Below are 27237 nucleotides of genomic sequence, written 5' to 3' on the forward strand. Positions count from 1 at the left end.
TGATATTTCAGCTCCTGACTTCAAATATCTGCAGAGACTCGCATTTACTAAAGGAATACATTCACTTTATTTTCTCAGGAGTTCATTTACATAAATTCTAATTGTAAAAATCGCCTTGAATTGGCACAAAATAATAATCAGTGTAGTTGAATCAATTAGCAAAAGACTAACTTCTGCAAAAGCTGCACATCTGCAGTGTAACTGAAATGTTATAATCCCATACTAATAATATCCAATCCTATAATGATACAAATAAACCAATTAACCTCTAATCAGGTCAGCCACGAACATTTTACATTCATCACTGACTGGAGAAGACAATCTGGTGAATAAACAATGGGAGCAGAATACATAAAAGCACAATTATAAGAATGCAGAACTATAATTTGGTCTCTACAATTTTAAGATTATAAAATACTGCAGTTGAGACAGAACTTTTTTCTCCTCTTCTTTTTTGTTACTTTCAGAATCAAGTGTTAGTCAGCGGAATTCCTGCATCAGTTTGAGCTGTCTCTGACAAGGCCACACTAAGTTCCTGTTAACTGTAAAAAAAAAGTGCCTTAAAGCTAGCCAACAATGTTTATATTTCCACTATAATATCCATGTAGAAAAGAGACGCATAATTCATTCACAGAGAGCAGAACAATCCTGACGTGAAGCAAATGTGCGCCATACATTGCAAAAGTAAAAATAACATAGGCCTACAGCAAACTTATAATCGATTAACATAATCTTGCATGACATCTAAAACTGACAGCAAGTATTAACTTGCTGTAAATGAAAGAGAATCTATTTTTCTTTAAGTGTGAATAATATGAGTGTGGATCCCACATCAAATTCCAAATGAATTGAGCTCCCTATCTCTGCAACCTTTGTAGATGTGTGCCCGTGTTATCAGCGCTCACAGAGCACCTCGACAGCTCGTCGGCAACATGATACAGCATACGGTGTGCCAGACTCCCTCACTGCTGCAGCATTACATACTGATCATATCGGAAGAGAGAGAGAGAGGTGTGGGAGCCGAGGAGGGTTGCGTCAGCACGAGCGCTATCAATCACTGGCATTCCTTCACTCTCGAGCAGCTGGTCCATTCAGAGGTCACATATAACATAATGGATTCTCTCTGACACACTCTGTCGCTTTTCCCTCCATTTTCACCACGATGAGAAAAGCCCCTAAATGAAGAATGTGTCTCACTGTGATACATCAGTTTATTTCACACGCATAACACAGCCTTTTGATTATTTTAAGTGTTAATGAATTTCAATAAAGAAAGCATGTGTTAGTGGAATAATATTTTGAATGCCAAGGCATTTGGGAGGTTGAATGCCGAAGGGGAAGCCAAATAAATCTAGACATTAAGGTAAAATAAAACTAACATGCCGCACATTGTCAGCCTTTGATCAGAGGTCAGAGGGCCTAGGTATAAAAGTCACGGCTCGCCACTGCTCAGCAACCCCCCTTCCCGCGTCCATTCGCGATGTCTCGCTGTTTCGCAGATCCCACGCAGCAACCAGGAAATGAACCCAGCTCACACTGTCCGCTCCTCACAGCAGGGAGCCGCTCAACGTCCCGCCAACACGGCACCCAGATCCCACGCAGCATTCTCATCTGTTTGTCATTGCTGGTGTCATTTTCTGGTTGCTAACGCCCTTGTAACACATAATCACTGATGTTCCGCTGTAACGGTGGACGTAGACTCATCAGAACAGAGCGGGCGAGCTGACCAATCAGAGCACAGTGGGCTCATATGGAGGGGGGGGGGCAGGAGCTCCAACAAGCCGTTTAGGACAGAGAGTGAAATACACATCCTATACAGCAGGGGTGCCCAACCAGTCGACTGGGAATCTCCCCGCGATCGACCGGTCGATCGCGGGGAGATTCCCAGTCGATCACGAGATGTGTCTAAAAATAGAACAACAATATTCGGTTTTATCGTTAATGTCCTATAACATAATCTTCCTGTGCCAGAATAATGCACTTGAACGCATCAAAGCTTTGTGATTGGCCGGCGTGACCCCATGTGTGGGGGCGTGGCTGGTGGGCAGTGGGCACTAGTTCACTGACGTTGTCCGTCAGTCCGTGGCCCTTTCTCATTTCATCAAATCCCCCTCCTCGACTCCTGGACTCCTCGGTCCTCCGGTAGTGACCCGGAAATGAATTTCAGCGCGCCATGTTGAAGGACATCTCATTTCTCTAAATGCATTTCGAGGACCGATAATCGAGCGTCGAGGAGGCTCTCTGGAGGAGCTATAACCGAGGATACACTGATGGGTCCTCCACGGTCCTCCACGGCTGCTTCGTGGATGCATTTCCGGCAACAGAGATGTTTCAAAGACTCGTGACGCACGGCCGGACTTATCTCAGCCAATGACAGCTCTGCATGCATCCCCTGGATATTATTTTATTAACTGCTTTCATCGCGACGCGATGTTTACAGTGAGAACAGATGTGAGGTCCGTGCAGAAAGCAGAGCAGTGTGTATAATATATATCACTCAGTAGAACAGGCCTACTATTTTTGCTTTAGTTTAGTAGATATCTACAAAAAAAGAGTCGATATTTTTCTAAAACCATTTAGTGCTTCACAATAAAATACACCACGGCTGTAGCCTGTTTTAGGAGCTGTATATGCGTGTGTGTGTGGTGTAGGTGTGTGTGGTACAGTGTGTGCGTCGATGCAGCAGACAGACAGGTGTCAGTTGGTTTGGTGTCCTCTGCTTACTTTAATACTTGTAAATAAAACTTTTGGCCCGTAATTTATTTTCCACATTGTAGCGACCAGAGAGGGGGGGGGGATATATCCAGTCTCTGATAGTGTTACGTTATTATGAGAGTGCTCTGCTTGATTCTGAAATGGTATATATTTATATAAATATATACATATATATATGTGTGTGTGTGTCCGCATCTGTAGCCATTATTGTCTCATTATACCGCACTGTGAATGAATCAAAGTAAATATATAAGTCGTCATGAACACATCTGTCCATCAGACAGAGGGCTGCTGCCTCCTGTCATCATTAATGGACGTCTCTTTAAAATGACCACTCAGAGGAGAGGAGTTCTCATTTCTCTAACCGCCTGCTGCTTCCCCTCCTCTCTCCTCGGTTCCCCTCCTCGGCTCCTCCGCTCGCATCTCCTGTGGGCGGGACTAAGTATCGAGGATAGGAGTCGAGGAGGGGAGTCGAGGAGGGGAGTCGAGGAGGGGAGTTCGAGAAATGAGAAAGGGCCCGTGTCAACAGGAGTGACAGTCCGCACACAAACAAGACCGCAATTATGGCAGAAGCAAAAAAGCCAAAAATATATAATTTTCACTCCGAGTGGGAGGATGATTATTTTTGTATCTATTCCAATTCAAAGTCCATCTGTCTCATCTGCAATGCGAGCGTGGCTTTATCGAAGAAGGGTAATTTAGGAGCGGCATTTCAAAACAGTGCACAAACGCTACGAGACGGAATTCTCTCCTAATTCTGCCCTACGCCCCAAAAGGGGAGGGGCCTGAAAGGACAAATGTACAGCAGTCCATTTTCACCAGGCCCAACAACAAGAGCAAGGCTGCTACCATAGCATCTTATCGTGTCAGTCACGTTCTTATCAAGTCTTTCAAAGACGGCGAAGTTGTGAAAGAAGCTTTCCTGGAGGCTGCGACGCACTTTTGGGGGACAGTAAAAATAACAGAAGCATTTCAACAGGTTTTTGATATAATAAAAACTCAAGTTAGATACCGTTATTAATCAGCTGTACGTTTGAGTTTGTTTGAACTTATTCATTATAATTATTGTACAAAATGGTATAAGAATGCAAACATTCAGATCTGTTCTGTTTAAATTGATTATAGTCTATTATCAATTCAGGTTAAGAAACTAGTGTTGCTTGCATCCTATTTTAAAGGCATTTCTTTTTATATTCTACTAAAATGCAACAAAAAAAGGGTTTGATTTTATTAATTTTGTCTTTATTATTGCACTTTGGCAGCAGATTCCTGAGTAGCTTCAGATCTGAGTTGTCTTATTAGTAAGCCTCATTTATACTTTTGTAGCAACACTATTTTTATATCATGGCAAAGAAAGGGTTCAGAGTATTTTCTTTTTTCCTGTGTCATATGTGGCAGCACTGTTCAATGTTTCTTGAAAACATTACCCACTGTAGTTTGTGACGTGTGAATAAACTCCAACTCTGTATCAACAACACTGTTGTGTAACTTCAGTTAAATACTTGTATGCGTGTAGATTAGAAAGAGGTAAGATAAAAGATCTGCAGTATTTTATGAAGTATTAATCATACAAAGGTCAGTTTTATACAAGTAGAAGTGTGTATTTACCTGGTAGTAGGCTGTCAGTAATGGCGACGCCTCTCTATTTGGACTGGTAGATCTCGGCAGACTGGCAACTTTAAAAGTAGCTCTCGGTTCAAAAAAGGTTGGGCACCCCTGCTATACAGAGATGCTGTATGAGAAACCAATGTGAGTTTGGAAAATTGCATGTAAATCTATTCTAGTAAACCTCAACAATGGAATTATGATCAGTAGAAATGGCCATGACATGATGGGACCTTTAAACAATAAGTAAACGAGACAAAGCTCTGAGTTAAAGTATCTCTCTGTCAGCTGAGCTCCTTCAACTTCCTCACCTCTGTGTGTCCTCCCTACACTTCAAGTAGCACGGAAATGGAGATAGAAAACAAATGCTTTTAAACGTTCCAAGCAAAGTTGATGAGTGGAAGTTTATGAGCTTATGTGAGACGGTTATGGGTGGAGAACTTATAGGGAAATGTGGTAGATCACAAGGGATGCCACAACTGTGTCTCTGACCCGCCAGTGAACCCCTCTGATCCATGGCTCTCAGAAGTGGCAGAGCAACTGCTTTAAAGTTTGAATTATTATTACATAACAGGAAGTGAACTGACCAGCTTGACCTGTCTAACCATTTGATATTTCAATTGTGTGTAGTTAAGTCTACTCGGTATGAAATGGAAACATTCTCTCTACACAGAAAGCTGTGTTTTTGCACTTTCACATAGTGGCATCCAAGTGTATTATGTTGGGATGCATGTGTAGAAAAACGACAGAGAATCAACAGAATTATCCCAGAAAGTCTTGAGCTATTTTAAATACACAAAGCAAGTTGCATATTGTTCAGAACACATTTGCTAGAGAGCTGCCTGGCATATGTGGAGGGTATAAAGGATCAAATTGCCTGACATTGACCCTGACATTCTTGGATTTTTATGACATTTCCCAGAACTTTTCATTTTAAACTTCGCTAATCGTATTAACAGCATAACACTCAGATTTATCGCTTCTCCATTGATGTGGCCACAATTCAATATTTGACCTTAAAGTGACAAAACAGCATTGTTACCCGAGTAAAGGTTTGTGTTTTATGTAAAGTGTCAAAAGTTATATTATTTTTGATGAATTAATGTGCAAAAAGGTTCTCTTCACTGGAGCAAATTTGAACAATTTCATAAAGGCCTGCATTAAAGAGTAATCTGCTAAAGTCACTCGGAGCAAGTGTCAAATTGTTTTCACCAACCAAGCTGGAATTGTTGCATTTCAGATTGTATTTACTGTTTATATTTAATATAGTTTCATCTACAATCTACATCAACTAGGCTTCAGGATTGTATATTGTGCAAATGCAACTTTTATATATTGCTGGCAAATGATTAGAGTAAAAAGTACAATATTTCCGTCTGAAATGTAGCTGAGTCGTATAGGGAAGATGCATGTAGAGTACCTTCAATCTGTACTCATGTATATAGCTTGAAAAGTATACTTTGATACAGTCTGCTGCATTAAGGAAATGTTAGAGTATATATCTACAGGAAAGGATAGATCATGAACAGATGTTTTTTTGGCTAAATCTGCATCACAGTCCCTCTTATTTATTTGATATACAGTTGGAATAAATTAACTATAAGCACCACAGACCCAAGAAAACCTCAAAATGTCCGCCAGGGCTCTCCCCAGCTTGATCTGTATCAATTTGGACAGGCAGTGCGCACTCTTTTCTCTCTCAACATTATCCTGCCACCAAATCCCATACCCTTCTGTGAATGGATAGCATGTGGGTTACGGAGAAACGTATGGAAAGCAGAAAGGTGATGATGAAAGCCGCTGAAATCTCCTGTGTCTATGGTGTGTGTCTGTCACATGCAGAAGGTTCCTATAGCTGTTGGTGAAAGAGCAGCTTTACTGTCGACCGCTGGGGGATCAACAGCTGACTGAAATGCGCAGTGGTCGGCAGCCATGCAGCCTGTTCTCCCCTCTTGGCTGTTTTTTAGCAAACAACCTCCTGATGACTACAGCCTCTGTCTCCCAACATAAGAGCTGCACATCTTCAAATGTGTGTGCGCTTGTTCACACACAGCCTCGCCCCTACCCCCACATTACAGACCTCATCCACTTAAGCACATTTCTGATTCAAGGCACTGTACAAGCTTTTTGCACTCTGCACACACACACACGGTCACACACACACCCCAGATGTAAGTGAAACATTGACAGATCACATGCAAGCACACGCAAACATGAACACATATACACATGGAGCAAAGTTACATCCACGTAGGCACACACACACACACATCACATGCGGCAGACACACACCACAGAGACTTCCAGTCCCCTCCCCCCCAACTGAATAGTCTGTTCTGACAATCCACAGGACAGCCGGAGCATTGACGTCAGAGGCAGGCCCATGAAAATACAGGGTCCCTGGGGGGCTGAGGGAGTTATGCACATCTTCACAGCTTGGCTCGCAACTAGTTCAACTACCAATGAGCATATTACTGCCTCTGTTTACTCTTATTTGTCAGAAAATGCAATAATGAAAAAGAAAAAAGCAGTTCCAGTTTTACACACAGCCTGACATGCACAAATTTGCATGTGACTGCAATGCGGATCGTCTGAAACGGGACGTCAATGGACGTCATTGCACTGTGATCCATTAGGACAAATGTGCGATAGGTGCATAATTTAGGTTAATGGTAACACAAATCACAGCACATCATTGCCTGCCCTCTGTCGTCTTAATAATTGCCATTTTGAATAACTGCTGTCAGACTGTAGTATATTAGACCGACCCAGAGGAAAGGTTTGTTGCTCGCTCAGACGTCCTCAATCCCAGGAGAGAATATGACATCTTTGTTTACCGTTCAATGTTCTCTCCTCAACCTCTTTGTGTTTTGTGTTTTTTCTTCTTCCTCTTAGGACATCGAAGCCATTAATCTCATTGTTCTCTCTCCTTCTCCTCCTCTCACCTTTCTGAGATTGTCTATGGCACATTATGCAACATAGGTTATGTTTGTTTGCCTGTTAAGACATGCAGTGAGTGTTGCTGAGGTCTTTTAAAACAACCACAAACACTGCTTGTGTCTAAATTGATTTTGGTATGGAGAGAAAGCTCTTTAGATTGGTTAGTGATACAGTAGAGGGTATACATTAAAGGATTGTGTAAGAGGTGTGTTTTTATATATCACAAAAGCAAGAATAAAGATAACAGGATATAAATAAAGCACATTAACAAATTATAAAGAAATCCCTTGATAAAATTAGGAAGTAATGTAATACAATTAATATTGCAAAAATATGACAAGATTGTCAAATGAACATAATTTGTAGCAGCATTTAAACTGCATATTTGGATTATTTTTATCCAGTTGATAATATAAAAATAATTAACCTTTTCCATTTATGAACACAATCAGCATAATGAGATTGTTGTGTCATTATATCAAACAGTGATAACCAGCAAAAATGAATACTACACATAAGACGAGTGAGTGGTGCGCAGAAAATGCATGTAAACTGGTGCAATGTCACCACAATGCATCAAAGGCTTCACTTTCACATACATCCACCCACTTCTTTTGAAACTGGTTAGAAAGTATATATACAGGCAGTGTTAGATTCTACAAATCTGATAATGATGGGATCTGATCTGGGTCCACTATAACTGCAAATGCATATCCAAGACTTCCAAGACTTGAATGAGGACAGGGAGAAGAGAATATTCTCAGATTATTTAACCTGTATTTCCCATTGCCCTCTCAAGTGAAACACATTTCTTGAATTAAAACCAGAACTGCTGTATATACAACTGAAGCTTTGACGGTTTTCTCTTTGTGGCAACAATGTCACGATTCTCATGTTATGTCACGTTTGTAGTTTTGTCTGTGTTGGTGTTTTTCTTGTCTTTGGGTTTTATTGTGTAAAGTGTTCACCCCCGTTTCCTGCCTGTCTGCTTTCTGTCTGTTTCCCTCCCTGATTACCCGATTGTGTTCACCTGTTGTCCTTGTGTTTCTCCTCCCCTGCCCAGCTGTGTCTTGTTCTGTGATTACCCTTCTGTGTATTTAGTCTAGTCTTCCCCTGTGCTCCATGTCGGTTCATTGTTTCCCCTCCATGTTATTTCACGGTCTGTGTTCCTTGTGCAGCTTTATTGGATATTTTGGATTCTGCCTTGTTTTTGCCACAGCTTTATTATTTAATAAAGCTCGCTTTTCGTTATTCTGCATTTGAGTCCTACCTGCTTCACCCATTCGTAACAAACAATGTTGACCTGGATCCAAGCCCTCAATGAGATCCTCATTTGGAATTTATAAATGATGCTCCACCTCTTTTCTGTGCTGTAGCCTGTCCTGATGAGATATAGGCCAAAATTAGCTCCAGATGAGGAGTTACCATGGTAAAGTCTGCCCTATGAGGACCAAGAGTCCATCTTCTCAGTGGATACAGTAAGTAGGCCTGAGCCCAGTGTGTGGCATGCACAGCTGCAACATGTACTGTATTTTGGAGGACTTCCATTCACATCGTGACATAATGTTAAAGGTAACCTATTATGCTAAATCCACTTTTTCATGTATTTTAAACATAAACATGTGTCCCCTCTGTGTAAAGAGATTCTGAAAGTTTGAGGAAGAAAGATTAGCTCACTTTTTGTCCTGATCCATTTAAAAACCTGTCTGAAAATGAGCTGTACAGATTTTGGCCACTTTATGATGTCATAACGATTTGTTGGCTTGTGTAACCATTAGCCAATAACCAACCAAGGTAACCCCGCCCACTTTATCACCTGAATCACCTCCTAGAGCACCATTGTGTTTTTTTAACCAAATATCTCACAGAGGGGCGTGGGGAGGGGCTCCTTATTTTCATCTAAAGTAACAGACAGAGAATCAGTACTTTTACAGTACAGGGCTGAAACAGGGGGGATTACGGAACGCTATAATGCATAATCTGTTTGGTATTTCGAGCCAAACACTTCAGAGACATGTTTTTTATATAACTGAGAACAATAATATATTGATGAAAAAGAGTATAATAGGGGACCTTTAAGGGCCCCTTGCAAATGAATTATTAAAGACTGATGTTTTTGTCGCATCAGTTGAAGAACTGTGTAGATTACGCAGCAGGGATAACACATTTTGTCCCAAAGGGCCCAAGGGTGAGTGTCCACTAATAATACTATAGCTGCCTGCATGTCCCTCCAAAAGAGCGCAGCACTGGCTTGTCAACAGGAAATGGGCTGATCTGCTGAAGGTTGCCTTTTATGGACTCACTGACAGTAACAGGGAACCTGAGGAGGATGATGGTTCTTACTTTCCCTTTCAAAATGCTTTTATTTATTTGAAAATCAGACCTGTCTGCACATCCAATATCTATGACAAGCCTCTTGCTAAATTCCATGTTTCCCTAACAGCACAGCCTACATGTGAGGATGAGGAGAGGCTGCCCAGCTTCCAACATGGCTGGATCACCTCCTTCTCTACCTCTATCTGCCAATGGTGCTCCGGAGCTAAAGGAGAAGGAGTGATGAAACCTGCCGACCTGAGCGGACATAACTGGATAATCCGACCCAATTTGGTGCAGGCTACATATGGTAAATACCAGAGTCTAGTTCAGGCTAGACAATTCATTAGCTTATCTTTCACAGACAGTTTGCTAAATGTATCTTTTTGAAAGGCCATATTGTTACATGACATTGAAGGTATGTGTATCTTCAACCCAGTCTCACGGCATTTCGTGTTATAGTCACGACATTTAATCTATTGATTCACGTTCACCAACACGATTTCCCCCTTTTTTCCGTGTCACACAGAACGATTTTAAAAGCAATGTATTTCTATTGGTAGTATGTTTCGTGCCTGCACCACGTCTTTTTGTCAGGTCGGGTCTTGGAAGACCGGAAGCTGTGTGGTTCATAAAAACATATTCTTACTCAATATCAAGCCACAATTATTGTTTTTTATTTAAATCGTATAATGTCGGACTTTTTTTTTCGTCCGCGAGGAAAATAAATGGGGCTCAGAGCCTCAGAATACTGAAATCTGTATTTTTTTAATCTTTTTTCCTTCTAATTTGTTATTCTTTTCTAAATAGCACACTGTTATGTACTCAACAATAACACACAATTATCCTTGTTTTTATTTATTTGTTTAATTCTATAATCTCGGGCTTTTTTGGCGTCCGTCAGGAACTGAATTTCAAAATAAATTAACCGGAAACAGATACACACCAAGCCCCCAGGAAGTGCGCCGGACTCAGATGGAAATATTCGTGCTGGCCAAACGGCGGTACTGCACATCCGTTTGGTTGCCAGGCCCGGAAACACTTTTTCCCATTGAAAGAATGGTCTGTAACTCGTTGGATAATTTTTTTTAAACTAAATAAACTACCCAGTATGAACACTTGTATAGCCCTTATTAAAAACATTCGTTCCTCAAGTTGTAAAAATGTGCTAATAACGTTATTCTGAGAGTTATTTCCCTCGGCATTATGAACGCGCATCTAACCCACGGGACCGCGCCGCCCGGCACGTTCATGTTACGTGTTCAGTACTACATGAGTTTCTCTTTACCCATGGATGCACAATAACAACGGACCCATATCGCCTTACTGCCCACGGAGCTGTAATAATGGTTATATTGCACATGTTTGCTGTAATTCATCATTTGTAAAATATTATACTACATGGGCTGTATGATGTAAATCTTGTACCGTAAATGTTGTATTAAATAAAGTTAATATTACCGACGTAGATTAACGTTCCTGTAGCTTCTTATTGCACTAACAAGTTTATTGCACTGTGTATATATATTTATGTATATATATATATATATATACAGTGCAATCATTCTTTCATGCTAAATGAAGCTCTGTTGGATATCACTAGATCCTGTTACAGCATAATAGAAGTACATAACGATTGATGTGTACATTAGCATAATTACTAGCTAGCCGCTAGCTGCTAACTGCATAATAACAATCCATTACCATGCTGTCATGAACGTGCGGTGCTGTTACGTGTACGCAAATTGATGTGCTTGATGTGAACGAGCATGTTGGTTAAAGTTGCGCATGCGCTATGAGTGCACATACGGGTACTTCTCAGGCATGCCGGGTAATTTGTGACGTTTCACTCTCTCAAAAGTTGGGCCATTTTATCATCATGCGCTCATGAGCAACTCTCATAGGAATGAATGAGGCCCCGCCTCCCACGCTGTATCCAGTTCTTATTATACATCCATGATACACACCCACTGAACTGATTACCCAAGATCCTCAGCTATGGTTTAAGCTCGGTGATTGGATTGTTTAGCCGCAATGCACGCTGGGATATGGTGTTTATTTACCCCATAACGGTGCACAGCTGATATAAAAGGATTTATATCAGGACTTAAAGATATTACTGATTTTCTTTGAATTAAAGAATGTAAATACTGAGTTGAGAGAATAGTCAGGGGTTTTGGGTGATGGGAGACACATCTATGGAATCAGAATTGCAATAGCTTACCATTAAATGATGGATATACCTTTCTGTTTTTACAAATCAGATATTAATGTGTAGAAGTAAAACATGTGAAATAATATAGCAATATCCTGTAAAATTATGTGAAAACAAGAATAAAACTACACTTCATATGTTATACATACATAAGTGTCCTACACTAATAATGCAAAGTTATTATGGCATTGTATGCTGTGTGTACCTTGTGTGCACCGCCTAATGGTTAAAGCACGTTATTGAATTATTTTTAAAATATGTTATATTTGATGAAAAAAATATTAAGAGTACATACAAAATAGGGGGAAAGTAGAAGGTCAATGATAGAAATATAGAATGTAAAAATCAAGAAGATACTGTAAGTGATCTCTACAATAAAATAGTGCCGGATGTACAAAGATATTAATATGACGATGTGCAAAACAGAAAAACTAATTAACGTGTATTTAAACATTAAAGAATACTTTAGGTTAAGGTCTTCTTTTAAATAAGAAAAAAGCTTTGGGGGTATCTATCAAAATATAAATATTAAGCCTGATAAAGTACTTAACGTATAATATATTGCTTTCCTGCAATGTTAACTATGTTGAAGCACTTATTTTAACTGATATTATACATATGAGTTATACTCTTATGTATGTATAGTATAAGAAATGTGTTGAATATGACAGTTTAATGGTGGAGGTATACACACACATATTGATAGATGTCTTGTAATGCACTGTTGAGAAACCTGCGACCCAAGTTTTTCATTCATTGCATAACTACACCATAGTTGTGTATATGATATGTCAATAAACCTTTGAAAATCTTGAAATCTTGAAAGGGATGTGCAAAATAGCCATCATATACAGATTTTATTGAACGATTAGAGAATAACGAGTAATGAATATACTTTATAGGGATCTGCAGATAAATGTTTAGTTTTCTCAAGCACCAACTAATATCTCGCCTGATTGTTAGCACTTGACAATCACCTTCCTGAATTTTACTCAGGTGTAACTAAAGTCTGATTTAAGGGTTGTTTATATTTCACGTCATTAATCAGAATCTGCAAAGTAACTAAAATACATGTAGTGGAGTAAAAATACCAAGTTAACCTCTGAATTGTAGTGGAGTAGAATTACAAAGTAACAATGAGCTGTCATGTGGGTATATATTAAAGCTGCACATTATGGACACAAGCAATTTTCACCCATTTAGTAATTATATGTTTTAAATTTGATAACACCGATGTGTTTAATACTGGTCCCGTTCGAGTCCAGTTTTGGATAGTCTGCCGTGGTTTCGTTCCATTTCAAAGAGCTGTCTGACGCTCGGCGTAACCTTGGCACACTGCCACTCTGACATCCAATCCCAAAGCTTGAAGATTAATCACAGGGTTTGTCAAGCAACGGGACTGTAGTCCCAAATGATAGGGAGGATTGTGGGTAGTGTAGTGTCTTCGGCCATCCTAAACTCCGAAATGTTTTTCGGATTTCATATCGCATTAATACCATATCCCAACATGCATTGCGGCTAAAACATCCAATCACCGAGCTTAAACCATAGCTGAGGATATTGGGTAATCAGTTCTATGGGTGTGTATCGCAATGATGCTCAAAATGTCCCATATAGGCCTACGTGTTAAGGTTGAGTGAAGCAGGCAGGACCCAAATGCAGAATAAACAGAACAAATAACTTTATTTCAAGGTTTTTAAGGAACAAACAGAACACTAACCCGTGAACACAGTCAAAGACAGACAATGAACCAACAATGACAGATAGAAAAACCAGAACTTAAATACACACAAGACTAATCACACAAACAAGACACAGGTGAGGAGGGAGGAGAAAACACAGGGGCACCAGGTGAACACAATCGGGTAATCAGGTAGGAGGGAAAACAGACAGAAAGCAACAGGCAAGATAGGGTGTGAACACTTTTCAAAATAAAACATGAAACCAAAGACAGAAAAAGACAAGACACAACACAGACAGATCGTGACACTACGGCCCATTCCCAAACCGCCCCCTACACCCTACCCCTCCGTTTGCGCGTTCACGCGGAGGGTCCGCCATATTAAGGGCTGTTCCAAAGCAACGAGTGTGGAGCGGTGTGGGCTATCAAGCCCTCAAACAGCGAGTCTGCAGCGGTGCTGACTTGAGACCGGTCTCTACCTGACCGGAGTCACGCTGTGTGTGTCCGTCGGGAAACAAGCTGTTAAAAAGTAGTTCCAGCAAACATCCACTGATAAACTGCGATGTTAACAACCTCATGATGACCTCATATGTTTTTAACTTAGGATCATACCTGTGTTTAGTCTAGAAAAAGGTAAATGTGTGCTTTTTATTATAAAGTTGTGTATATTTACAGACCGTTGCAAAAACTAAGAAGCTTATAAACATCAGCTTTAAAACACAATGAAAGATGTTTGGAGTTTTATTTGAGTTATTCATTTAAACTTTTTGTCTAAGAGATGCTGATTTGAAACCGTTGTGACATACAGTTACGGCATTTCCTGTTTCTGCCGGAGAGAGGGGAGGCCGTCCCAAAGCTTGCTGCTGTATTTACTACCTCCATCTGACAGGAGGGAGCCTCGTTGAGCTGCGAGTGTGGCTACAGACGGAGTTCACTCCGTCACGGAGGGGTAGGGTCGAGGGAGTGGTTTGGGATTGGGCCTACGTCTGTTTCCGGTTATTTATTTTTAAATTCAGTTCCTGACGGACGCCAAAAAAGCCCCAGATTATAGAATTAAACAAATAAATAAAAACAAGGATAATTGTGTGTTATTGTTGAGTAAATAACAGTGTGTTATTTAGAAAAGAATAACAAATTAGAAGGAAAAAAAGATTAAAAAAATACAGATTTCAGTATTCTGATTTCAGTACATCCTCGCGGATGGCAAAAAAAAGTCCGACATGATACGATTTAAAATAAAAACAATAATCGTGGCTTGATATTGAGGAAGAAAATGTTTTTATGAACCACACAGCTTCCGGTCTTCCAAGACCCGACCGGACAAAAAGACGTGTTGCAGGCACGAAACATACTACCAATAGAAATACATTGCTTTTAAAATCGTTCTGTGTGACACGGAAAAAAGGGGGAAATCGTGTTGGTGAACGTGAATCAATAGATTAAATGTCGTGACTATAACACGAAATGCCATGAGACTGGGTTGGTATCTTAAACTAAAGGGATCCTATTTACAGCTGGTCTTTGTAGCAGTCTGGTAGGTAATGGTGGTTAATTTGAGTTTTACAATAATCAATTAATAGTCAGACCCTTAAACTGGCAACGGCTCAGTCAGAAAGGCAAGCAACAAGAACATTGCACTCAGCAGATATTTGACAGGTGTGTCTCCCTCTCAAACAAAGAAGAGAAAGTCTCACTCAGCTCTGTCTCCCCGCTCGCTTATAGTCACGATGGCAGCAAAAGGGAACAAAAACTGTGATTTATTCACTTCAGGGAGTTTTTAAAGTTTGTGTTATGTTTTGTCAAAGTCAAAGTACATTTTAATGTCAATCTTTCAGTTTGTGTGTACAGACAGATTGAAATGACGTTTCCAACAATCCCGAAATGTATGTATTCTAACGGCCCATTTAGGGATGGGAATTGCAGTTTAGATTTATAAATGCTGTGGTGTGTTTCATTGGTTTATGCACTTACAATATACAAATACAAACGAAAGTATATGTACTAGAAAGTTGAGCTAGGAAATGTAAATTATTGTGAGTGGACTGTATGGCCGATATGGACTGCTCATCTTTATTTTTTTCTAATATAATGTTAGCTAAAGTGATGTTTGTTGAGACTTATTTTACTAACTTGGAGTATATCATGTTATTATGACTACGATATTTGATCAACAAAGCTGCCGTACCAGTGAAGCTTCTTCTGTTTAAAAGAAGAAGTTCCATGTGACCTATTGTCTACTCTACACCCTCACAAAACCAACAGTGGGACTTCATGGGAAGAAAGACTGCAGGGCAAATACAATAATAATTTTACTTTGGGGGGAGCAGCAAACGGGTAAAAATATGAAAGAAACAAATAGACAGCCTACAGTTCTGTAATGCTAAAAATATTGACCACTCCAAAAATATAATATAATATATGAATCTATTTTTTAAAGTTTGAATACAATTCAAGATTGCCATTATTACTATAATACAGAATGTGGGAAAGAGTGCTTTAGGTCCTATTGGGATGTTACACTGCTTTTTCTTACTTTTGAGACTCAACTGGTTAGAACTAGAAATCGTACTTGTGAAGGTTAGAAAAAAGACTGATGAAAGCATACATTTCACTACAGCACTAGAAGAATGTCATTTAATTTTCATTAAATGCCAGATTAACAAATGTTTTCAGAATGATTAATTATGTAATCCCTGCAGTGAAAATCTCATACCATGTATCTACATGGAGATCAAAGGTCAGGGCAGAGTATAGAGCCCTGGTAGCTGAAGGGTATTCTTGTGCATCATATCAGCCTGAAGAAGGTCAATCTAGGCGATAAAAAAAAATCGTCCATCCATCGTGAGTTTGTAAATCAACTCTCAGAGCAGCAGAGTTTACTCTGACTGCAAAATAAAGCGTTTGTAAAGTCAGAGCAGTGCCAGAATGCCTCCGTTTAAATACAGAGCATCAGACAAAGTGTTAGCAGTAGATGTGGACTGCTACAGCTGTGGCTGAATGGTATTATGCTAAATGGATAGTAGAGTAAATAAATACAGATCTTTAGACCCAAACTATAGGGTTTCTTCAGGTGAACTGATGCAAAATGTAATGTGTGCTTTTAAGATTCTTAGTATATTTGTCAACAGAAGAATTGTAAATGAGACGGATAAATGTCATCCTCATATTTACATTTATGGCTAAAAGCAAGATCTCGCTCCAATTTGTTGTGTATTTAAAGCTTGTTTGCTACATGTGTTTAACAAACTACAATGAGCAGTGAGTGGACTACATTTCATGGCGTGGTCAATGATGAACATGCATTTGAACAGTTTTAATGCAGCAGTTTACTGAAGCAGTGGAAGCTGTCGTCTGATGCATGCTGACAATTGAATGTGACCGTATCACACCTCTAATGCTCTCAGTGTTTCAACTCAGACCACACTATTACATTAATAAAGGGAAATAGGGTTAACCTGGGGAAAATGTCAAGAAAAAATAAATAAAGTGCTGATGAGGTTTCTATCAATGCATGAGAGAAAACAGCGTTCGAAGAGCACAATGGACAGGTGGTGCAGATGTGTGCGGAGCGCTGCAGTGGAGGGAACTGCAGAAAGCCCATGAATAAAAAGAAAAAAGAAAAACCATTAAATGGGTGAAAAAAACGTGATGAAAGAAGTGTGCAGGGGGGGAGATTGCGTGTATCTGCGTCAGAGCTGGAGCCAATGAAGTCAGAGACGGGGCAGGCTCGAGCAGGAGATGCTGTTACTGCCACTCACAGCACCCGCCTGGGCCTCATGGCCTCTACGTCACAGAGCTGGCACAAATTATGCCTGCCTGAACATTTGTCACACACATGCACACACACGTGGGCAGATGTAATTTATGTGCATTAAACACATATACCGCAGCGTTTTAATGGCATTTGAATTCATGCAGCAGACGTGTATTTCATTCCCGTCAAAGCCCAATATACAGCGCTGAAAATGGAAGAACATTTTGAACATCTTTCAGCAACATATATTATTATTTGCATCTTATTACCATTAAGCTAATATAATGTATATAAGTGAATGCAGCATACTGTATAGCCTGGTAGCTGATGCAACCGCCAATATCTCCAGAGGAACCAAATGGCTACATAAATAATACATAGAACAAGGCCACCGACTTTCATTAATTTAGCTGAAGGTGCAGAGAGAAGTGAAGGGTTCCTTTGAAAAAAAAAATCATCTTTGTTTAATTGTTGAACCATCTAGGCTAGGGAATGCCCTTCAAAACAGTGGTGTATTGTTCTGATACAATATCACCCTTTCTGCAATTCCCTAAAATTGTCTTATTTTGCACTCAATAGGACCAAGCAGACTAGTGTTATTATTTGTAAACGGCTTTAATTTTTATAAACAAATTCACTTTTATTGTGCATTTCAGAAAACACACACACACACAGAGACAGACAGATGTTCTTAATTAAACACACATTTTGATTACTGTATAACAATTATGTACAATTTGTTAGAGAACATTATATATGAACTATTTTAGGTTTCAAAATGTAAAATGTATTATATTACTGAAATATGAAGTCTGTTTATAAAAATATGACACACAGTCCAATATTCATTCACCAACACACACACAAGATGTAGATTAGTGAGCAGTGTTTTCGGTTGGCACCACTTCTGACCTAGATTATCACATCAGTTATTCTGGAGGATGGCTCTGAGGATAAGCATGTGGTCAGAGGTCTGTAGAAGACAAAAAAACAAACAAACAAATGACCAGCGCTGAAACGCTTGGCTGACGTCACCGGCCGTGTGAAATCTTGTAATACTGCATGCAAACAGGAGGTCAGACGTGTCTCCTCAGATGTGCGCATGAGTGAGGGGCATGTGTGATCATGTGTTGAGCACACATGCATGAGAAACAAAGAGGCAGCTGCAAATACTGTCCTATATTTATCATATCTTTCTTATCAGTCGTTTGTTCTGCCGGTTAGATGATTTTCATCAAGCAGGCTACAACATAATTCATATTTAGTATATTTTTGTCTCCGACGCCGTAAGAACAGATGAGAGCAGTAGCAGCAGCCTAGCTGGCAGGAGTCACATCCTATAGGTGATGACGCAAGCCTGAGACACAAGCCATGACCTCAACAGCTCCACATCAAACCACTGGGGAAATGTAAACGTAATACATTTACTTAAGTACTGATTTAAGGTACTTTACTTGGGTAATATACGTTTTATGCTACGTTAAACTCCTCTACAGTTTGGTGGAAAAATTTTTTATTTTCGTCCCACATATTTGGATATTTTAGTGAAAATTACATTGCAAATGCAGATTGATAGAAAGAGATATAATCAGCTAACACACTATAATATACTAAAGATTCAGCTTCCCAGCAGTATATAGTAAAAATAACCTCATACGTATAACCCAGCTGCAACTTTAATGACACATTACTTAATATATTACAGTGATACATTTTTTGATATACACTGAACAAAAATATAAACGCAACACTTTTGTTTTTGCTCCCATTTTTCATGAGATGAACTCAAAGATCTAAAACATTTTCTAAATACACAAAATAACCATTTATCTCAAATATTGTTCACAAATCTGAAAAAATCTGTGATAGTGAGCACTTCTCCTTTGCCGAGATAATCCATCCCTGTATGGCAGTATCTGGTGTGAGGGGTAGGGTTAGGGGTAGGGGTAGGGTTAGGGTAATGTTGTGAATCGAGTGGCCTGTGTTCGTCGTCCATTACATACACCTGCCCATACCATAACCCCACCACCACCATGGGCCACTCGATTCACAACATTACCCTAACCCTACCCCTCACACCAGATACTGACTGGTTTTCGGTCCCCCCCAGACCCCCCCAATAAAGCAAAACTGCACGTTTCAGAGTGGCCTTTTATTGTGGCCAGCCTAAGGCACACCTGTGCAATAATCATGCTGTCTAATCAGCATCTTGATATGCCACACCTGTGAGGTGGGATGGATTATCTCGGCAAAGGAGAAGTGCTCACTATCACAGATTTTTTCAAATTTGTGAACAATATTTGAGAGAAATGGTTATTTTGTGTATTTAGAAAATGTTTTAGATCTTTGAGTTCATCTCATGAAAAATGGGAGCAAAAACAAAAGTGTTGCGTTTATATTTTTGTTCAGTGTATATATATATGAGTATACACTGATGAGTTCTACTGGCTTCACAGAAGTGAAACCCCATCCCTCAGTGCTATTGGATGCTTCAGCTCTGCTCGCCGAAAAGACACATGCTGATCTCCCAGCTGAGACGCCAACGACGTCAGACCAAACGTCAGTCTTTTAAGCGCCAAACACAGTCGGGTCATTACTCACGGCTGAGTGATGTCACACAGTCTGTCAGTGTGTGTCTCGTGTGACGCTACGGTGTGTATACAGTGAGGCGCTGATGATTGACTGTTTAACTCTGCTCCTTGTGCAAGCATTACACATGGACACACCAAGAGGAAATTATCTTAATACAACAGAATATATATTTAATTAATTTTTTCAGGTTTGATGCTTGTGCTTTTTCGTATGCCCCTGATTGAATTTACCCCAAATCTGACAAAGAATATTACTCTTTTATTTCAATACTATCTAAAAGCATGATTTAAATTGGGCAAGAGTGGTGCAAAGTACAAATGTTTTCACATTAAATCTACTCAGAACAACCCAATTACAATGTAGAAAATTGACAAAAGTGGCATTTGTCATGTAAAAATAATAAATGATTACCAACTTTTGTTCTGTTCCATTCAGTGTTAAAGGAAGCTAGTGAAAAAACCCACTGATGCAGCAAAAAAGAGTCAGTGAGATGAAGCTTTACCTTAATTCGTACGAGTTGATATGAATCAATTTGGTGCCTTAGGGAAGAAATGCTTTCAAAAATAAGATGGAAAGAGAGCTCCACATTGAGCTCAAAGAATTTGGGGATTGGCTGGGGGGCCGGGCGGGAGCTGCCTGCAGCCTTCATCAGACGCCAAACAGAGTCAGTATGAATCTTAGGTGAGAAATATGGGTGCTGACGTACAGGCCTGTCAATCTCTCTGCACAGCAGACCTCAGAACAGACTGAGACGGCCGAGGAGCCAGACGTCAGGTCTGCCTGTTTACTGATAACACATGAACACAGTCCATTCATAGCTAAACACACACACACACACACACACACACACACACACACACACACACACACACACACACACACACACACACACACACACACACACACACACACACACACACACACACACACACACACACACACACACACACACACACACACACACACACACACACACACACACACACACACACACACACACACACACAAGCCTCATTGAGCCCTTACTTACCAGTGAAACCATAACAACTTTTTTTCAGGTTTTTGTATTTTCTAATTCAATTGTTCTTTCTGTCAGTTGTTCACCAAATTGCAACAAGATGACTTTGGTTATTACTGATATTGAATCAGTAAAAGGAAAAAACGTCAGAGTAAACTAATAATAACAATAATTTCACTTACACAAAAGACTGGGATTGTTTTTCTTATTCTGTTTTCTGTTTTCTGCTAGTTCACATGGACACTTTTTTTGACATTAGAAAACCATATAAATATTTTATTTTGTGGAACCTTTTAGTCGTGATCACAAAGTCTGCAAACGATAATAATAATTTAAGAGAAAATACATTTGTTAGCCCATAGTTCCCGGCTGCATGCTCAATGATGGATTTCTCTGACGCGAGTCCCTGTAGTTCATCTTTATACTTTGGCCCCACCTAGTGTCTGTCTGTCTTTCTGTCTGAGGACACTGATGTAGACATATAGACATATAATAGATATTGTCAAACTACATAGAGGGCAAAGGTCAACATTTGGTAGAATTAAACACATATCATGAAATAAAGATTTGTTTTACTCTCATAATTGGGTGCACTCTTCTGACCTTGCAATACATGTTAATACCACTAAGTGGTATTCTTGTACAAGTTGTTCCACATTACCATCCTCCAGTCTGAATTATTTTATTCTCTTTATTCTCCGTTTGTTCAAACTCAATGGTCGCACTGATCACAGAGAACAATAGTAATAATGTATTCCAATAAGAGAAACATTCAGATATAAAGGATCATATTTATCTTTGCACTGTGTATGACTGTAATGGAGGGATTTGCAAAGCTGTGGACCTGCTGACCAGCTGTGGTGAAGGCTGGTGGGCGAGGGGCCGGGGCACCCAGGAGCATCTACAGCTCCGGGCTGCTCACCAATAGGCAAGACAAACAACGCTTTGTGGTTCTGATATGAATCTCAATGCCTCTGTTTCTACAACTACCCTCCGGGCCTCACTGCGGATAACTGAGCGAACAAAAATGATCTCCATGAGAAAACACGAGCCTGAGCCCCCCCCCCCCCCCCCACACACAGGATGGTGAATGGGGCAGCAACAGTAGCAGCACCATGGTGACTAGTGCTAAATTCTGTGCACAAAAATACATCATGGCTTTTTTTGTATTAGTCTGCTTTTTCTAACAGCAGCCATTTTGTTTTGATAACAAAACTGTTATTTTAATTCAAGATCTTCAAAGCTTAATATTATATTAAATTATATATTTTCTAGTTCCTTCATAAATCACTTTTAATCAGAATCAGAATCAGAAACGGGTTTATTACCAGGCAGGTAGGTTCACACGTACGAGGAATTTGACTACATAAAAGGAATAAAAAACTCAAATTTAAAAAAAGAACACATATAGCGAACTATATTAAGAACACTGTAATAAAAAACATAGTAAGATAGCAATAAAATAAAGCAGTAATTTACATTGAAATATAATGCAATAAAAAATAGAATATAAAATATATGCAGTAAGCAATATATATATATATACGTTTGTATTAAAAGCCTTAGTGCTATTGTTTTAAAAACTACATTAGCTTTGACCTTATAAAATAGTTCTGCCACCCTGCATTAAAGCATGCAGGAGCTTGAGTGGGCGGGGTTCGGTGTGTACTACCCCCCCCCCCCCCTGAGTAGTCACAGATGCCCGGCACAGTCAGTGAAGGAAGCGCCCGGCTCTCCTTCTGTTAGCCAAGGAAACTCTCACTTTGGGCATGGACCCAAAGAGAAACCGAGCCAAAGACTGTGATGCAAACAGGTCACGTCTTCAGTGAAAAGTGTGCGAGCCGAGGAAGCCACAATATCTATAATAAATCCTGAACTGCAACTATGAGTTTATATTGAGGTCTTAAAGGGTCAATAAAGTTACACAATGTTCACCTACAGTGGAACCTAACCATGCAGATTTTATTTTTGACATATCTATTTGTGAGGTTTCTACATCCACATGGAAGGCAATTACAACAGTGTTTGTGGTCTAATATCATTGTACATTTAAATAAACAGCAATACATCTTTCTAGAATAATAGTTTCTCAGGATATTCCAGAGCTCACAGCTGACAGTGATTTGTATTGGAACTACTTTATACCAATGAACTTCTGGAAAGATATGTTGTGAATGTTAAATGTATAGAATTCATTTGTCATGGCTGTGAACACAACAAACTAACTGCCATCCACCTCTAAACCATTGGCCTGGAGGTTTATATCACAGAAATGGATATCTTGAAACCCTGGCCATCAAAAAACATGAATGCCTTGGTATTACTAAGTTAAGCAAGGCAAGCAGGCTTAAACTTAAAAAAGAGCCGAACCAGTGTTTTCAACTACACAGATAACAGACACATTGAGGAGAGTAAGGCATTACATTCCGACTAACATATTTTCTTCTTACTGGGTGTTCTGTATTACCAAACAATTTGACCACATTAATATGTTATACTAAGCCACTGTGATTATTCCCATGACTGAATTTAAACTTCCATTTCCAGGTGTTTAATTTCCATGTGACCTGACCTGTAACAACATTTAGTGTTTGTAGTGGCCTCATTTTGTGTCTGTTATTATGTATACATGACGCAGAGATCAGGAAGGTAAGTGTAAAATAACAATTTTCTACTAAATGCAGGTGCCACATCAATCAATAAAAGCCAGTCAGTGGTTAGGACCGATTGGTGGCACCTGTCCCTTCTGGTGAACCCCCTATCTTGTGTCTTAACATATCTGGTTAGAAAGTCAGTCAAACAACCACAAAGAGACACAGTGTCTTTCAGTCTGGATGTCTTGGTATTAAAGGATTACAAAAAGAGCATTTGAAAATCAATTACTCAAGAAAACCTTGTTTTTTCTTGTAGAACTTCACAGTGAACATGAATAAAATAAATTGTACATTTTGGATTATTTGCATCATAAGAGCATGCAAAAAAAATGCAACATCTCTTTCAAGAATTCAAGGTAAACTGATCTGAATAGATGACATACATAGTTATGTGTGCATAGGCAAAGTACTCCTTTAACATGTCAGTGTTTGTTAAACCATCCATGACTGTAGACTATTTGGTGTGACAATTTGTTACTTATTGTTATTTTCTATTTCTATCTCTGTGCACATAACAAGGCCCAATAACAGGCCAGGCCTCTGGGTGCGCGCCAGGTACACCTTGATGGTACACCTTGATGGTACACCTTGATGGTACACCTTGATGGTACACCTTGATGGTACACCTTGATGGTACATCCCGTTGTAATTATCCCAAATAACTCACGCAGTGCATAACAATAAATGAACCCCACCTTCACAAAAAGACTCGAAAGAACCCCCCATTAATTAAATAAGTCCACCCCCTACCCACCTAGTTGGAGTTCACCAAACCAGCACAACTCTGATGATACACTTGCTCTTCGCAGCAAAACCTGATGTCACACACTGGGGATTGATGAGAGATTATAAAAGTAATCCACAGCAACACAAAATTGCTTTTTCTAGGGATTAAAATTATTGTTTTAGTGTTAACTGTGAGGTGATTGCATGGCAACATTTCACTGCACATTTAATACTGTGTGGATTCATTGGGTGAGTACAGCACCTGGTGCCTCTGACTTTGTAATAAGTAACATTTGGTTCAAATTTCGAAATGCACAGTAGAAACACCTTTTATCAAAAAGCTCCTGAGAGTACCACATGCCTGCACTCGAGTAGCAACTTTCCCACTTTAACTTCTGACCATAACTCCTACCTGGGTCGCAGCGTGCAGCTGAAGGTCCCTCAAAGTCCTGGTCGTCAGGACTTTTCCGTTTCTTCGACATTTGCTGCTCCCTGTTCGAGTGATGGATCTATCCGCCGCTGAATCGATGTCTGCTGGTAACGTGAGACACCTTCAACCGGCAGGATAAACAACACATACAACCGTCTGGGGGATGCGAGAAGACAAATGCGTATTAATCTCAGTCTCAATCATTCAGATCCCTTCTCTGTGTCCTCTTTCCAGCGTGCCGTGTGCGCAAAATTACCATGTGGTGGCCAGCCGAGCACCTGGACACGCAGCGAGGCATGGAGCCGGTCAGCTCCCTCAGATTCACGCCGTGATCGGACACAAGTGTCTCCACGGACAGTCTACTATTTCTATTGACAAAGGAAAAAATATTTGCGGATAAGGTGATTGGTCGATCACGTGCGTCGCCAATTACGCTTGAACCCTGCTCAGATGGAAGTTACGCACTGGAGGCAACTTGTTGATCCGTGTCTTAAGGTGGTGGTTTTCTTTCTTTCTTCTTGTTTTTTCATCCATTTAGATTTTTCGACGTGCTATGGGATGTGCTTTGCTGGAATGGTGCTCGGCGACGTCAGACTACAAGTCTAATCAGGCACTGATGACGCACAGCCGACACAACGGGAACTCTTGGGTATCTCGAAGAGTATAGGCCAATGTAAACGAAGCTTATCCGAACATGCCCACCAAAGTACGCCAGAGCGCGTGGCAACATTTGAGCTGCGCATTAAATTGCGGGTAGATAATTCTCTCTGGCAACATCTGTGACGGAGGAGAGGATCCCTTTGTATTAGAGAAAGCACTGTACATAAGCGCGGTACGACACCTCTTATTACAACACCGTCAGTCCTGCGACGAGTGGAACGTTTGTGACGTTTCTTGCGTAAAACCTGCTAAAACATCTCCTAGAGAATATCAAATAAATGCTCCTTGTGTTATTGGAAAGACATATTTGCTGTCACATCAGTGTGCAGGAGCCAGAGAGAAATGTGGGAATAAACTGTGAATAACTACACCAGCAGAGCCGTGGTATGGTAGCCTACTCCATAGGAGCCAATGACGCCATCGGGCTGGCTTTTTCAAATTGCTTGATAGTTTTGCCCTCCGGTGGACTCAGCTCTTAATGCACGAAATTTAATAAAAAAAACCTCTTCTCTTTTTCTAACGCAACAAAGGACTGTGCGTGCATTAAAGACATTTCCACTTGGATAAAACTGCACAAAGCTTATCAGATGATCACTGACTTATACTTTTACACATCCATTTGCCCTTCTGGAGATGGGTGGATGACACCAGTTGAGCAACTAACCCCCCCCCCCCCCCCCCTCCCTCCTTCCCTTTCTCCTCCTCCTCTCTACATTCTCTCGTATGCTGATTTATTTATGAATACTCGCGGGTCGGGGGATCATTTACTACATCTGGTTTAGATTTCCAGTGCAGCACCTACCCACAAATGTGTCACTTGGATGTCAGTTTTGAAATTCAAAAGCTGTTTCCCTTTTTGTGCGTCGATATGCGCACATCCTCGGGTTTCTTGCAAAGAGCTACAGTTGCATTCATGCCACTGACGCTTGTATTTCGTGGTATTTTATGAAGGCAAACACTGCTCTCTCTCCCTCTCTCTCTCTCTTTCTCTGAATCTCCCCCCTCCCATCCCTTTTTCACTGCAGCTACTGACGTCAAGACATGCTTGCGTCAATGCTCCCTGCTTTGACAGAGAGCTTTTTTTCACTGGGATCATAATAGGATTATTAGGTTTAGAGAAATACCCTGCCTTCAGGGCTTTATAGATTTATTTATTTTTTAAATATCCCATTATCTTTTCCTGGTTTACGCATTATTTCTTATAGAGTGAAAAATGATTGGATATTTAATTGGCTCTTACAGCAAAACACAAGGACAAAACGGTTCAATATCAATCCACAATATGATGATGATGCTTTTTCCTTCAAATAATTTGCAATAGGTTATAACAGCAATTCACCTACACCCTTACCTTTAAAAACATACTGTATAATAATAAATCATCGAGATGGATAGTATTTACGGACATGAATCTGCACGCCCTTTTTTGGTATTAACTTGTCTGTGTTGATTGATTTGATAAATATATGTAATAATACTCACTTAATATCTCCCCACACAGACACACAAGCAATAGCATTAACTGCACAGACATTTCACCAGTGCATTGACATTGAGATGCAGTTGTGTATTACATTTAGGGGATTATAGGTCTCTTGCTTCCTGTCAGTCTGGGCTGCTGCTTGTACAAGGAGGGACATCACGATGTCCTTTTTTTCACTGACCTTGATCTTCTTGGCTGAATGGACTTCAGCCGTAATGCTTTTTTTCTTTACGCTTTCTCAGCTCGACTCTAATCACACACCATATGCTCTGCTCACATTAGTATTGTTACGTGTAATGTATTCAAGATACTTAGTTTCTGAGTGTTGGAGAAATCTGCCATAAAGAAAAAAACACAGAAAATAAGTTTGAAAACCTCAACAGTAATGCCTCTTTCCAGAAATCATGACAAAGTTACTCAAAATTATTCGAAAACCATGTTATGATCAGTT

The 27237-nt window shown here is 40.0% G+C and overlaps 1 protein-coding gene across 2 annotated transcripts in view; it reads right to left on the bottom strand.

The window, feature by feature from the left end:
* pde10a (phosphodiesterase 10A) overlaps window positions 1-25202 on the bottom strand; it is an 87163-nt gene extending 61961 nt beyond the window's left edge. The window contains exons 1-2 of one of the 2 annotated variants that reach the window (XM_034100988.1): window positions 24900-25202; window positions 24626-24799 (exon numbers count right to left, since the gene is read on the bottom strand). In XM_034100988.1, the coding sequence (XP_033956879.1) occupies window positions 24626-24695 (70 nt within the window). In that variant the 5' untranslated portion in view covers window positions 24696-24799; window positions 24900-25202. Of the gene's footprint in view, window positions 1-24625 lie in introns of both variants that reach the window. The other variant, XM_034100987.1, reaches the window with a different exon arrangement.
* Window positions 25203-27237: the final 2035 nt, after the last annotated feature.

This window comes from Pseudochaenichthys georgianus, chromosome 15 (assembly GCF_902827115.2).
Source record: "Pseudochaenichthys georgianus chromosome 15, fPseGeo1.2, whole genome shotgun sequence".
Lineage (NCBI taxonomy): Eukaryota > Metazoa > Chordata > Actinopteri > Perciformes > Channichthyidae > Pseudochaenichthys > Pseudochaenichthys georgianus.